The sequence below is a fragment of the Periplaneta americana genome, chromosome 9 (genome assembly GCF_040183065.1).
Source record: "Periplaneta americana isolate PAMFEO1 chromosome 9, P.americana_PAMFEO1_priV1, whole genome shotgun sequence".
NCBI classification, from domain to species: Eukaryota; Metazoa; Arthropoda; class Insecta; order Blattodea; family Blattidae; genus Periplaneta; species Periplaneta americana.
Window position 1 is genome coordinate 168,381,283 of NC_091125.1, and position 16,614 is coordinate 168,397,896.

General features: G+C 36.1%; 1 protein-coding gene across 3 annotated transcripts in view; it reads left to right on the plus strand.

Moving 5' to 3' along the window:
• LOC138706719 (NBAS subunit of NRZ tethering complex-like) overlaps positions 1 to 16,614 on the plus strand; it is a 115,992-nt gene that overhangs the window by 33,610 nt on the left and 65,768 nt on the right. For all 3 annotated transcript variants that reach the window (XM_069836334.1, XM_069836336.1, XM_069836335.1), the window contains exons 13-19: positions 197 to 332; positions 1,721 to 1,830; positions 4,878 to 4,970; positions 8,596 to 8,912; positions 11,999 to 12,197; positions 13,253 to 13,384; positions 14,933 to 15,240. In XM_069836334.1, coding sequence (XP_069692435.1) covers positions 197 to 332; positions 1,721 to 1,830; positions 4,878 to 4,970; positions 8,596 to 8,912; positions 11,999 to 12,197; positions 13,253 to 13,384; positions 14,933 to 15,240 — 1,295 coding nt within the window. The remainder of the gene's footprint in view (positions 1 to 196; positions 333 to 1,720; positions 1,831 to 4,877; positions 4,971 to 8,595; positions 8,913 to 11,998; positions 12,198 to 13,252; positions 13,385 to 14,932; positions 15,241 to 16,614) is intronic.

The window sequence follows — 16,614 nt, forward strand, 5'->3', positions numbered from 1 at the left end:
TTATGAACCTCCTGGTACTCTTAAAGCCATTTGTAAGTAAGTAAGGTAAGTAGTTGAGGTAATTGTGTGAAGGTGGGTCGGCATTTACTTCAGTATTTGTTTATTAAATCTATTGTATTTATATTTAAACAATTGAATTACTCCTACTCATTAGACAGAAAGTTTATATTAGTAACCAGTTTTCTTTTCTCCATAGAGCAAGGTGACCAAGCGGTCGTGGGTTTTGAAGGAGTGTGTGGAACGAGTGCCAGAGACGTTCTCTGCAGCCAGGGAGCTCCTACAGTTCGGCCTAGATGGAACCTGCATTGAAACATTCCTTGCTGTTGGGAAAGGTAACATATTGAACTACAGACTAATGGTGGGTCGACGTACACATAAACGAGTTGAAAGAATGTAGAAATTTCAGTTCACTATCTTTTATATACTTCACTTTTTCTCGCCATACTGGAGAATTACCACGGCAGCTTTGATCTGTGCCATTACGTTTACCACCAAATTTAACTACATACACAATGTTGCCAACATAAGAACATGATTTTGGTCTGTGGTGTCGTTAGAAGGAGAAATTTGTTTCTTCTTCTCTCTACCTCCTTCGTTTTGAACATTACTGAGAGATAGCACCACTGTTACTCTCATCTATTGCAATGATTTTTCCCTGGACCACCAATTTGCTTGGACGACATTTCTATATAGAAGATTAAGACAGATCTTACAAGCGATCTCCAGTTACTAACAGTATGGTCATCAAAATTGTGTGTCCATTTTATCTCGAACTAAAATCTCTCTCGCATTTTCTTTTGTTTCATCACGGCCAAATGGATTTATCTCTTCGGTATTGATGTTTCTAGTCGGTCATGGCCTTTATGACAGTTTTTGTTTCGTAATATTGATAGACGGTAATAAAATTAAAGCGGTGAATAATTTCATGGCCCTAAAAGTTTTTTTTTCATAAAAGGCTAGGTATTTTGTCTAGGCCACAAGTAAAACTGCAACGCGGTCATAATTATGTACTTAATGCTTTGGTGAACATTAACCGGAAATTTACTTTCCGTTATTTAAATGATATTCCGTGAACCACACCTTTTTCCTCTTTATTTCGTGTCATAACCTACTTTAAGATCTCACTACATAAACATTTTCTTTTAGTGCATTCAAAACATCGTCGTTGTACTGCATAAACCTTGCACTTGACTAATAGAGTGATTTATTTAAGAATATAGTCGCGAATTTGACTACCACCATTTCGATTGTCTTCTGTTTGACACGGCTCGGTACGGCCCGGTGACTAGTGGCCAGCTTGTCACGGCGACTATCGACATTGCTCTGCCGTGGGTATTATCCAGTTGTTCCCTTTCTTTTTTCTCTTTTCTCCTCTTTCTTCTCTCCTCTTTTTCTTTTTCTTCAATTTTGTCATCTTACTTCATTTCTCTAACTACTTGATTTTCGAGTCCACAACTACACAACAAGGCAAAGGAGAATGTCCTTCATATGCATAGTTGCAATATACTCTTTGCTAAATAATTTAAATCGATATTAAATGTTCAGGTATTTTTATAGCTTAAAGAAAATAGTAACATCGTGAATTCTGGCATTTTAGCAAGGCTTTAGACTTTCAGTACTCCCTCAAAGTGTTATCATGGCAATGCTGTATGGAAGGATTACAAAGCAGGAGCAAAAGAACTGAATAATATGAAATAAGAACCATTCTGTCTGGTTTCAGATGGGAGTGATGAGATTCTGGAGGATCAGTTCCAAGACTTGGATGACAGAGACGAAGAAGATTCTGCAACCTTGAGAATCCAAGAAAGGAACAAAGCTCTGTTGTCAAAGGTGAGACTGTCGTGAACATTGAGAGCTGGATTCATGTGGTGCCTGTTTGTGTTTCGAATTGCTGTGGCCATGTTAAGTATTGTCGCACAAATAATTGTAAAAAAAAATGAGTGTCAAGGAGATATACAGAAGGTTTGTTCCAGCAAATGATTCAGAATGTGTTACAAACCAATACCGAACAGAGTTTCTTCTCATATTAAAATTATATTCATCTTCCGAGCTTAATTCGTTATGAAATATATTTCTATCACCTTCCAAATCACTCATGATCGACTATGTTTCAATTTCAACTTACCGAGTTTTGAAGCATTTTAATCTCAACCTCAGATTAAACTATCTGCATATTGTGGAATCCTGGGAAACGAGAATGCGGATGCTTTAGCAAAGAAGGGCAGCACTGCTACTTACAGATCCGTTACTAAATCTATGTATTACTCTGTGAAAGATTTATTAAATCTACATACTTAGACTTCAACAAACAAAATTTGATAACACAATCTCAAGGGAAAAAAAATGGAACTTTCTGCATCATAATCCACAGTTAATTCCCGATTTACCACGAAAATCGTCTGTAGCTGCATTTAGATTGGCAACAGGCCACGATTGTTTGGCCAAAAGAATTGGAATATATCAGTCCCCTAACTGTCCATTGTGCAACTCAAACCAAGAAATGGATTCGGAACACCTCAAAATCTGTGCTTCAGTGGCTGGCCATGATAATATCTTTGAAAAATATTGGAGTGCAAGAGGTCAAATGACTTTATTGTCAAACGCCTGGCATTAGAAAACAACAACAACAACTATCTGCGCATGCATCAGCAGCAGTTCAAAATTCCCAGTTCCTGCTTTTAATCGAGAACCAATTTCATTTTTCTGGACAAGTACCAAACCAGATTGGAACAGGAAACTGAGAGTTCAGAATCGGTTCAGAATCAGCTCAAGTCTTGTTGGAACGCACATTGAGATATTGCACATGAGCAGGCAGTTCAGAATCGATTCTGAACTGTGCTGGAACAAACCTATTGTTTCTCATTATATCATAAGGTAACTATGTATAAAACAATGAAGAAATAACTTAATTAGTAGGCCATGTTTAGAAATTAGCAGGCCTTGACAATTTGTACTTACTTACTTCTTAATATGTGTGTCCAGCTATAAGCTGACTACAAGATGTCCATTGTAAATCAAATGTGCAATTTTCCAGAGCTGCGGATTGGTGAGAATTTCATGTAGTGAGTGATTTTCCATTTTTTGCTGCAGTTTATTGTTGGTGTTATTACATTGATGTAGGATGTTGTTTTTTACATAATGGTGACTATGATAATTTAAAGCGATGCAGATAAACTTCCGTAACAAGGTGTTCAATTCTAGCCTGTGTAGCAAAGGTTTGTACCTGTCTGGGAATATCACAGTAGATTTTAATATTGTTGGATTGTTTCAAAATGTTCCATAGTGCTCTTCCTGTTTGTCCACTTAACCAATCTTCTGTCCATTGCTTATTTATCATGTTATGAATATTGTGGCAACCATGACTCACGCATCTAGTGCAAGGAAAAGCTACAGGATGTGGACTTCGGCAGGCGCTGGGCTGTGTGAGGTGAAGGGGGCAACAAAACATCCCGAACAGATGGTTCTGGAAAGCGACGTGAGCCAATCGGGTGGAAGATATTCGATGCAGTACATTCTAGAACTATGATTTAGTAATAAATAGAAGACGTGAAGAAGAGCCAAGGCCAGTTCAGTTTAGTTTGGGCAGTGAGTTCAGTCAGTCGTGTGAAGCAGCCATGAGCGAGCAAGGAAGCCAGCCTTCGAGACCAGAGTTCGACGTGAGGAGGACTGCAACTGTGGCAGTGACCAGACGAGTGTGGCGTATCCAGAAGTCTTGGGTTCGACTTGAGTGGGCCTGCAACTGGAGCAGCGACCACGCGAGTGCGGCGTATCTGGAAGTCTTGGATTCGATATACTGTGAACTTGAGTGAATGAGCTAGAAGAACTAGCCAAGGCAAACGAACTGTGAACTAAGAACTGACAGTTTTGTTTTGTAAATAGTGCTTTGTGAACATTAGTTGAGATTAGGAGTACATTGTTGTTCTCAATAATCCAAGTGAATTGTCATTGTCGTCTGTGGAGTGCAGTAACGAATACTGTGTTGCTGTATGGAGTGGAATACCCATTGTTGGCGAGAGTGTTTAAACTCAGAAATAGAAAGCCATTATTGTCAATAAAAGTAATATTATCGTTGAATTAAAAGTCATAATATTATTTTCTGCTAATTTCTAAACTCTGCCACTGATTAAGTTCTTTTTCATTGTTTTTATACATAAGTTTCTTACGACAATGTAAAAATCTCTATGACTTATACCCAGAAAAACACACGGTATATGTTGTACATTCTGAAACAGTTTAGTCTCTCGTGTTATTGGTTATAATCCCTGACTACGAGAAGCAGGATCAGTGCTGGTATCCAAGAATGAAAGTATTGGAGCAATGTAAACAGCATCTTTTATGGCATTCTTTTGTATGAAATTCATATTTTCATGATTCTCCTAATGACAGGAACCTCTTGTAAGAAAAATGAAATAGTCACAACTTTACATGCCAGTAAGACTTTGTTGTTAAAATTGTAAGCACGATTATATTTATCTGCTTTGTATGGGGTTTCAAGTGTAGTGCTTTAATGCTTTAACAGAAGTACGTGTTGTTGTAAAATATAAAATTTCTCTGTGATAGTGCCTCTAAAATGTCTACAGATAGGGATAAATATCGTAAGTTTAAATTCGGTTTAAAAAATCAATGAAAAGTATAAAATTCGAGAATATTTATACGAAGTCAGGAAGTGCTTTGTTGAGAAATTCTGAATAAGTTCTTTCTCTTTCTCTCTAAAATTTAAAATGAATGGGATCTCACAGTAATACTTTACATAGAGCCCCGCAAATGCTAAGTGATATTCAGTAAACTGTCGCAAGTTGTTGATATATTCGTTAGAAAGTTTGAAAGTCTGTTATGGGACACAGACATATCTCGTAATTCTGTTTTTTGTGTTGCAGATGACGGTGAGTCAGCTAACAGATGAGCAGATTGAGCTTCTGAAGTATCGTCGGTGGCTACTCCAGTACTATGACCGGTTGTGCACATATGAGGTAAGAAGTATCACTTATGTTCACTGTCCAGTAAAATAATTTTTAAAGAGTATTAATTTGAAAAGTATGTCCTCACTAAAATTTCTAATTTTTTTCATGCATCTAATGACTTCAGATTGCTTTGTAATGAGAGCACAGTAGAACTCCTGTTATCCATTGTAATGAAGGGACTGAGACTAAAATTAATAGAAAAAATCGGGTGAACAGCGGCATACCTGGTTTCTATACAGAGTGCACAATACATATTTTGACGTTCCTTCATAATGCAACCACAGTTGCCTGATGCTGTGCAGAATTGTGCTATGTAAGCACTCGGACTAGATTTTTTGTACAGTAAACTTTATGAAAAATAATAATCAATCAATCTTCTTAATGTATCCAGCTGTTTGCTGACAACATAAAGTCCACTGTAGTCTATTCAGTTGTTGTTTTTCACGAGAAATGAGGGGTATTTTGATCGGTGTTCATTATAGATGCCTGTTGCTAGTAGCCAGAGTTGGGGTGTAGTCAATATATACTGCAGGGCTCTGTCTTCTGCAACTGGTACTGATGATTTTAATTTACTTCTTTTGTGGTTTATGGATGGACAGTGTAGAAGAATGTGTTCCAGATCTTCATCATGATTGTTACACCACAGACAAGTAGGATTATCAGAAATGTGAAATCGGTGTAGGTACAATTGAGTGACAATGTGACCTGTTCTGGCTCTTGTTAAAAATGTTTGAACATGTCTGGGCAAGTTTTTGTACATTTCCAGGTCATTTGGTTTCTTTTGTACAGACTGTAAAATTTTTTGTTTGTCAGAAGAGAGCCAATTGTTGATCCATAGGTTTGTAAAATGAGACTTTACTGAAGCAAAAGCATTGGATAGAGAAAAATAATAATACATAACATAAAAATATAATAAAATAGACTCGTTTATTATTTATCTACACTATTTACGTAATTTCCCCATGTGCTGAACACTTTCACTTACTCTTCTCGATTTAAATCATAGAAACAGACATCATGCAATATTTTGAATGTTCTTGTCTTTTATTATTTTACGATTTTTGATGCCATATAAACTCTCCGATGATGATGCAAATCCTAGCAGTTTGTCTTTGATTTGTATAAAATTTTACACAATTGTGATATAACTTCACATACTCATATGCGAAATTTTCCACACGTCGATTTTGCCGAAATTGATCTATTACATTCATTCCACTTTTACTGGTTAACACTAAAAAATTTGTTTTGAGCAAAACATTCTTACCCTGTCTAAAAGTTTAAAGTTAGTATTACAGCATGGTTGCCAGGAAGCTTGATGTTGAACTAACTCACTCACTCACTCACTCACTCACTCACTCACTCACTCACTCACTCACTCACTCACTCACTCACCCACCATAGTTTCCTTCCCAAGAGCATGTCTTCCACTGCAAACCCAGCATTCTCCAATCTTCCCTCTTTTCTTCTTTTCTCTTTGTCTCCGCATACAATCTATATATCTTAATGTTGTCTGTCATGTAATATCTTCTTATCTTTTTCTGCTCCGAACTTTTCTCCCATTCATCATTCCTTCCAGTGAATCCTACAATGACTAACCAATTTCTTTTTCTCTTCCTAATTAGTTTCAGCATTATTCTTTCTTCACTCACTCTTCCTAGCACAGCTTCATTTCTTATTCTGTCTGTCCATTTCACACGCTCCATTCTTCTCCATATCCACATTTTAAATTCTCCTATCACTTCTTCGTAATGACCATGTTTCTGCCCCATGCAATGCCACACTGTGCACAAAGTACTTCACTAGTCTCTTCCTTAGTTCTTTTTCCAGAGGTCCGCAGAAGATGCTCCTTTTTCTATTAGAAGCTTTCTTTGCCATTGCTATCCTCTTTTTGACTTCCTGGCAGCAGCTCATGTTACTGCTTATAGTACATTCCAAGTATTTGAAACTGCCCAGTTGTTCTACTGCCACATTTCAAATTCGCAAGTTTATCTTCTTTACTTTTCTTCCTATGGCCATGGTCTTCGTTTTATTTGCATTTATCTTCATCCGTACTGCTCACAGCTGTCATTTAGCTCCAGTAGCATATCCCTTATCTCCTGTTCTGCTAACAACGCCGTAGCATCTACAAATCTTATGCATTTTGTTCTTCTTCCTCCTACTATCATCTCTCCCACGTTCTGAAAGTGTGAACTGCATTGTCCACTATGCATTGCAAGAAAAGAATCCACTGATTAATTAATCAGATTAAGGATAATTGAGGTTCTGTGTACCTATTTCCCTACCCATGCACCAAGTTCAGATGTTGTTCCCAACATATTTCGATGCTAGCTTGTCTGATACTTGGACTGTAATAATTGTTTTTGCTCCGACTTCTGTATAGATGTGCCATAATAGCATTTGGCATACATTTTGAAACACTATATTATTATTAATATTTACTTATTTATTCTTGTGTAGTCAAGGCTATCTCTTCCACACCACCAGAAATACAACTACAATCTGGCCGCGAAACCAGGTGGCCCGGGTTCGATTCCCAGTCAGGGCAAGTTACCTGGTTGAGGTTTTTTCCAGAGTTTTCTCTCAGCCCAATATGAGCAAATGCTGGGTAACTTTCGGTGCTGGACCCTGGACTCATTTCGCTGGCATTATCACCTTCATCCCAGTCAGACGCTAAACAACCAGAGCTGTTGATAAAGCATCGTAAAATAACCTACTAAAATAAAAATAAATACAACTACAATATCAAACTATAAACACAGTAAAACCACAAGAAAATATATACAGACTAGTGACATAAACTTTAAATGTGTGATTAGCTATAATAATTGTAGTCTAGTTAATTTTTTTTTTTTAATCCAATGCCACCAGGTTGTCTTTTCGACATTTCTGGTCTTCTCTCCTGGGCGTAGCTTAGTTGTAACCCACTTCTGAGGTTGGGGCGCCTGGAAGGCGGAGTTACATTACCCCGATGATGTGATGGGATGATTATGATAATGTGGTGCCAGGAGAGGTCTTAAATCTAAACTTAACCTAAATTCCAGACCATGGACGAACACAGGAATAATCCCCTTTAAGGAAAAATTCCTGTGCTCTAACCGGGAATCGAACCCGGGACCTCATGAACTATAGCCAGAAGCTCTGACCACTAGACCATGAGGCTGGTCATATAAAGAAAATTGTATGAGCCTGCCTCCAAACATAAGAAAAGAAAGGAAGGAGGCTTAAAAAGAAAATAAATGCTACCATATTATTCATACAGTAAAATATACAATATACCATATTACTATTCTAGTTAATTAACAAGGCTAAGTTATTAACTTACAATTTTAAATCTAGAGCAAAACATAAATCAACACATCTAAACCATGAAATAAGACAAAATTTTCCAATTTAATTTTGAATTGTGAAAATCCCTGATGTCGTTAGTTAAAGAATTTCAGAGGCGAGATATTTCTAGAATGTAGGAGAATGAATATAAAGAAGTCCTGTGATCAGGAATAGAAAGAAGTGCTTGATGCCGGTTCCTAAGAGTTGTAAGAAATTGAAAACGCGATATCAGTGTATAGTAAACATGTTTGCTCTTGAGTAACCTTACAACAGGTTAGACACACCAGTCCGTTGCTTGTTGCAGCTCATACTTGGGGGACCTCATGCAGCAGACGATCTGTACGACTGCGCCTTCTATGACAAGTTCCGCACCGTATCACTAATTGAGTCAGCAGTCAAGTTTGCCCGTAAGTGCAACTGGCAGGCAGTGGAGACCATGTTCACATATCACGGTGCTGCCCTCTTGCCACATTGGCTGCCCATCGTGTCCAACTTCCCTGAATCTATGAACCCGTTTGAGTACCACTCCCTGCTTCCCGAATGCAGCACGACTGGTACCGTCTATCCCTGGAGCCAGATGCAGCTGAGAGAGCGAGACTGGAGTGAGGAAGAACACTTGCAGTGAGTAACATGGCACCTGTTGTCTGTATTCAGTAGACGTGTGGAGCTTCACAAGCCATTTTCGTTGTCCATCCTACGTGTGTAACCATGATAAATCAGTGTCGAACTCCATTCATGAGTTTTTAAGGCACATAGACTTGCCTATCTGGAGAATGTTAATATAATGTGTTACATAATAATAATAATAATAATAATAATAATAATAATAATAATAATAATAATAATAATAATTTATTTAACCTGGCAGAGTTAAGGCCATATGGCCTTCTCTAACACTCAACCAGGAGTTAAACTGCGTTACAAAAAAACACTACAAATTTACAAAGTAGACTACAATTTTGCACACAAAACTGAATAAGATAATAATAATAAAATGTAAACAACAAATAAGTAGAAATCAGACATAATATATAACATACAGAAAGAAAGAAAAAAGCATAATAAAATGTTAACAGCAGGTCAAAATAAATGAGGCATACAAAGTATAAAAAAAAAAGTAAGATGATAATAATAATAATAATAATAATAATAATAATAATAATAATAATAATGATAAAAAATAAGAATAGTAGTAGTAGTAGTAATAATAATAATAATAATAATAATAATAATAATAACAATAATAATAATTTATTTAACCTGGCAGAGTTAAGGCCATATGGCCTTCTCTAACACTCAACCAGGAGTAAAACTGCGTTACAAAAAACACTACAAATTTACAAAGTAGACTACAATTTTACACACAAAACTGAATAAGATAATAATAATAAAATGTAAACAACAAATAAGTAGAAATCAGACATAATATATAACATACAGAAAGAAAGGAAAAAGCATAATAAAATGTTAACAGCAGGTCAAAATAAATGAGGCATACAAAGTATAAAAAAATAAGATAATAATAATAATAATAATAATAATAATAATAATAATAATGATAAAAAATAAGAATAGTAGTAGTAGTAATAATAATAATAATAATAATAATAATAATAATAATAATAATAACAATAATAATAATAATTTATTTAACCTGGCAGAGTTAAGGCCATATGGCCTTCTCTAACACTCAACCAGGAGTAAAACTGCATTACAAAAAACACTACAAATTTACAAAGTAGACTACAATTTTACACACAAAACTGAATAAGATAATAATAATAAAATGTAAACAACAAATAAGTAGAAATCAGACATAATATATAACATACAGAAAGAAAGAAAAGAGAATAATAAAATGTGAACAGCAGGTCAAAATAAATGAGGCATACAAAGTATAAAAAAATAAGATAATAATAATAATAATAATAATAATAATAACAATAATAACAATAATAATAATTTATTTAACCTGGCAGAGTTAAGGCCATATGGCCTTCTCTAACACTCAACCAGGAGTAAAACTGCGTTACAAAAAACACTACAAATTTACAAAGTAGACTACAATTTTACACACAAAACTGAATAAGATAATAATAATAAAATGTAAACAACAAATAAGTAGAAATCAGACATAATATATAACATACAGAAAGAAAGGAAAAAGCATAATAAAATGTTAACAGCAGGTCAAAATAAATGAGGCATACAAAGTATAAAAATATGAGACAGTTATTGATAATAATAATAATAATAATAATAATAATAATAATAATAATAATGATAAAAATAAGAATAGTAATAATAATAATAATAATAATGATAATAATAATAATAATACTAATAATAATAATAATAATAATAATAATAATAATAATAATAATAATAATAATAATAATAATAATAATAGTAGTAGTAATAAAATAGTGCGGTACAAAGCATACAATGAATACAATATTTTTAAGTATACACAGTAAGGAAAATTATGATTATATATAGCTCAAATTATCACATTATAGATATACCATTATCGGAAAATATGAAAACAAAAATATAAAATAAGTTAAATATCACTAGAACATAAAAAATGTGAATACGTAGAAACATGCAATACAACACTTGCCATAATAGTAGGCTAAGTTAGTTTGGCAACTCGTCATAAGATAATTTTCTAACTTGGATTTGAAAGATTTCAATGTTCGGCTGCCCTTGACTTCAGGCGGCAGAGAGTTCCAGTGACGATAGGTAGCAACAGTGAAAGATGAGGAATACAGAGATGATGTGTGAAGTGGAATTTCTAGCGTGTTATCGCGTTGTGATCGAGTATTAATATTATGATAGCGAGAGAGAGAGTATGAAAACGAGCGAATAAATAATATGAACTTTTTCTGGAAATCTATTGAAGCTAGACAGCTGATTCTTTTACACATAACTTGAATTCATGCTGAAACATAGTTTTTCTTTAATTTATATCCTTACTGAGAAATACACCTCTGATTGAGGTTCTGGCTGATATGTACATCTATTATCAGGCAGTACATCTCACTTGACAATATGTGTCAGAGGAAGAACAAATATTGTTTGTGTGCATCTGATGTTTGATTTATTGAATACATAGCTAGTCAGCAATGTATGCAATGGAGGAGGAAAGGAACTGGTCACCCTAACTCATTATCTCCTGGCATAGTTGCCTCATGTGTGATATCTTGATGATGTCACTTGTGGGGTCCAGATCTGTCTTCGGACAGTTGACAAAAAAACAACTGAGAAAGAATTTTTTCCCCATTTGTGTTACTCCCTGTAACATCTCTAGAATTTAACAAATTTCAAAACATTGTTTCAGTACATATAAAACATCCAAATGAAATCCTAAAAATTTCAGTTTTCTAGATTAAATAAAAGCTGAGAAGATATTCTTTTTGTGTGAAAAACTAAACTTAAAGAAAAATTAGCATTAAAATATGACACATAAACAGTGGCGCAGTCGGTAGAGTGCTGACCTCTGCCCGAGGTTGCGAGTTCGGTCGTCATCTTCTTCTTCTTCCTCTTTTCGTATAATGATAATTCACAAGAACAGGCAAACAAGACACAGTCATTATACGCATACAAGTCTTCACACTCGGAAAGTCGTCAAACCTGAAGTGTTTTACGTTGTCTCATGCAGTTCGTGTATGTGTTTCTGATTCTCGAGCTTGATGTGCTTGCAGGTTGGAGACCGATGATACTTTCAGGGAGAAAGCAGAGTTCGTGTACGCGAATGACGAAACACTGAAGCAGTTCGGCAATATCACAGCAGAGGTGCTGACATCGTGGTACAGGTGCAGGGTGCATCAGATTGAGAGTCGCAGCTGCCTCGTGGACCACGCACTGACACTGGTCAAGCTTGGCAGGGAGCGTAACATTGCAGTGAGTGCACATGATCAGTTCTAGTATTTTCATGGGAATATGTTATTGTCTCTCTCTCTCTCTCTCTCCCCTCCCTCTCCCTCTATCCCTCTATCCCTTCCTCTCTCCCTACATCTTTCTCTCTCTCAAATTGTCTTATTATTTTCTATTAAGTTATGCCTCCAACCATTGTAGTCATCCTACCACCACCACCACCACCACCACCTACTTCATTTACTTCTGACATCACTGTATTTCTGCATTTATTTCCTTTTGTTCATTAGATAACACACAAATTGAAGAAATTTCAATATCCAGTCTATATAATGTTTTGAAAACCCATCATGTTAGTTTTGTACTGGTTGATCTTTTGGAGTAATCAGTAATTAATGAAGTCTTGCAAAAGGTCTTTCATTTTGAAAGAAAATTCGTTTTAAAATTGCAAGATTTATGTGTTATTGTCAATTTGGCGATGTTATTTTAAAATTATGTTCATGCAAGTTTTATAAACCTGGCTTAAGACCTGAAACATGATAAAGAGTGGATTATGGAGCGTTTTCAGCATTAGTTTTCAGTTTTTGAAATTCATATAGATTTTAAAACACGGCTCCATTCATTTGTTGACAAATTGGCAGAAAGAAATTTACCGTCGAAAAAAAAGAACGAACGTAATTAAAATGTTACTTAAAAATACGTTTTTTTTAAGATTTTGCGAATAAATCAAGTGTATTGCTGGAATTCGTTTCAAAATTTGAATTGTATATATATTTTTTTGCGTTATAATATGAATTCATATTATTTAGCGACTTCAGAAGTGCTTTTTTTAGTTTATGGGGAGGATTATAAAAAAATTATGAAAAGAATTGGCAAAATGAGAAGATTAATTCATGTTAACGCCTTTTGCGAATTTCTGTGGTCTCTAGTAACTGGATTTCCGTTTTGGATTTCTTGCATTTTCAACAGGTTTAATTTTGAAGTTTCTCTGAATTCTCAAAGTGCTTAAAACATTCAGCAGTTTATACATGACATCTAACAAATGTTGAGCATTGAGAACAGGTGTGCTTATTTTTGTCCAGGGCCTGGATGACTTGTATGGCCAGCTGCTGACCCTCGATACGCTCGTGTATGATGTGCATCTGGAGGACGCCAGGCTGTGTGACCTGCAGAAGATGTCCAACTTGGACACATGCAAACTACTCATGTCCAAGGTAACCACAGTAGCACTTCTCAAGAACAGTCAAATCCGCAACACAACAATAGAACAAATAAAGGCTAAAATCAAACGTCTGCAGGACAATGGTTGGACTATACACATAAACTGGGTGAAGGCATATGTGGGACTTTACGGAAACGAAATAGCAGACCAGCTGGCGAAGGAAGCTGCACAGGGAGACAGTGGGGAGGTAATATTCAATAAAATCCCTAGAACTCACATCATTCGGGAAGCAGAGGAGAAAGGACTACGCAGGTGGCAGGACCAATGGGAGAAGACAACCAAAGGGAATTCCAGCAAAGGGTTTTTCCCGGTAGTGCAGGATCGACTAAAACAGAGGATCCCACTTAACGGCCAAATAACAGCCATCCTATCCGGTCACGGTAAGACTAGGGATTACTATTACAGATTCAAAATTGCTGAAAGTGCAACGTGCAAGTGCGGTCAACAAGAACAGACAGTGGATCATTTGATATATGAGTGTTCCTTACTCAAAAGTGAAAGGGATGCATTGAAACTAAACACTAGACTAAAAGGAGGTCAGTGGCCGATGAGTAACTGTGATCTCGTCAAGGTCTACTTGAAAGAATTTATTACATTTGTTACCAGAATCGACTTTGACAAACTTTAAGGCAAAATGACAATATTGGTTCTTATTATAACTAGAGGAATTGTAATGATAATTGTAATCCAAATAGTTAATTCGTAATCCTAATCCAAATTGTAATTCAAAGAGTTTAAAGTAGTTAAAGAATTGTATGTAGTGTTACTATGTAACGGAGCATACAGTATAATTTAAAAAAAAAAAAAAAGGTAACATTCATTGTATAGTCACGACGCTGTTATTTCCGGCGTGATTCCTCCTCTTTGCTTACATCTTAGGAAGTGAAGACTCTATAAAGTCTAGGTAGGTAGTATCATTCGCCATTTTTGTTCTTTCGTTGCCGAGCTACCATAAGAGGAATCTATTTTCTATACCATTAACCACTTCCCTTATTATCCCGAGTTAACTCGGGTTGCTAACATGTGTCAAAATTTATTAACCCGAGTTAACTCGTTTGAGTCCCATTGTCTATTTCATAGTGCTTTTTTTAAGTATGTAAGAAAATTAGTGATGTACAGTGATTCTGCAATATTAAATGACCTCTTTACGAAAATAAAAAAATATGACACTTTTTTTCACAAAACTGGTAAAATATATAGTAAGGGAAGAGGTTAAACATTATCATGTCGTAGCTCCTATGATAATAAATCAAACGCACTGTAATTCAGCAAATAATTGTGCGGCAAATAACGTCTTCGTGTGCTTTCTGCGAACGCCAACGAAAGAGTCAAAATGGCGGGCGATTATATTAAGTATTTATCGAGCCTTAAGAAATGAATAACATCTTCATGAGCGAATCACAAGACACACACGTTTAAATGTAGCCGACCTGCAACGCGATTGGCTGCTGGAAATTAGAGCGAGGGGACTATAGTGAAGAGATTGTCAGCTTTGCTTCCCACGGTATTGCGTTGTTTCCTGACTGTGAGATGTTTGCAGACGACCGAGGCGACGTTCGTGGAGGACCTGAAGCACCTGCTGTTGCCCTTTGCGCTGCGCTGCGAGAGGCAGAGTGCCGGCTGTCGACAGCAGCTGCTGAGCGACTTCCTGCTGGACCTGAGTACCCAAGGCCTGACCCTGCCTCTCCGCCTGTTCGAACACCTGCGAGATGAGCTGCAGTGCCCTCTAGTGCCGACCATCGAGGAACTGATCTCACTGGCACTGGTTTGCCTGTATGCCTACCCTAATGCTGACCAGCTCGGCGTGGCTTTCCGGATTCTGGAGTGTCTCCCAGGACGAGGCTTTGGGTGAGTGTCCGTGAATCACAAGACTCTCTAACCCAGGCCTGCAGAACTCGTAAATAGGCAAATATGACATTTTTGTGAAATCAAAGAGCCATATCTCCGTAACCGTTCGAAAACGGATCTATATTCATATGAACTTTTTGACTCAGAATGACTTCAGAATTCACATCCTAAATTTCTGACCTTTCCTCGTGAATCACCCTGTATATGGGCCCACTGTGATAGGCCTACTTCGAATTCTTACATGGACGAGAAATGATCACAAAATTATGTCTCATGTCCTCTACTGGAGACAGGGTTCTTTTTCGTACAAGTCTATAACACGGGATTCCCGGCCTCACTTCCCTTCCGAAATCATGCTACACATTTTATCGTCCTCAGAACGTCTGAAACCTCTTGTTCTTATCCTCAAAATACTTCGTTTAGTACCTCTTTTTGGCGCCAGAATATGTCTTTCCTTGCATCCAGTATGGGCACCTGTTCTGCGATCCATGGTGAAACAAAAAAATGACAATTTCAAATCCTTACTGTCACACTACGAGCCATAGCTGAGTGGTAATGTTATTAGTAGTTAGGCCAGGCCTGCAGAACTCGTAAGTAGGGGAAATATGACGTCAGCCTCACTCCACTTCTATTGGGGATGATCAACTTCCGCGTAGAGTTATTTACCTTCGCTTGTCGTCAAAGGTCCATCAGGGGCGGCATGTAATTTTCAAAAAGGATTGTAATAAATTCATTGTTTTTATAATGCGTTATCTCGTTTCAAGGTTTACAATTATGCTAGATTTCCTGTCGGTAGTTTCTTTGAGATTTCTGTGCACCTAACCTGTTTTAGATTTTCGAAAACTTTCCTCCTATCATCACCTACGGAAACATAAATTTATAGCATTTAAGTAATGAACCTTGAAAGTCACTATTAATTTCAATTCAAAATGAATCCGAGTGACGTCCTTAATTTAACAGTATATAAATAAATAATCAATATACAGTTCGTAATAATGAACTTAACCCGAAGTTTGTGCATTCCATAATTCTTAATATGGGCTTTGTTAAAATGTGGTTTAATATTGAAATGACGAGTAGAAATAAATTGGATGGGACACAGTAAACAAGCAATTCTTTCGTCTTCAACTGTAAAATAATATTCCCATTTCCTTTGGAAGTAGTATTTCTTCATGGATTTAGATTTTGACACGTTCCATTTCTCTTTAAACTGCAGTACACGTATTGTGTAATTTTATATATATATATATATATATATATATATATATATATATATATATAATTTATTTGTTTATGTATATATTTATTTATTTGGCTGGAGTGCGTTACAATGTTGAATGACAGCATTGACATCCGGTCATATAACTATCACTC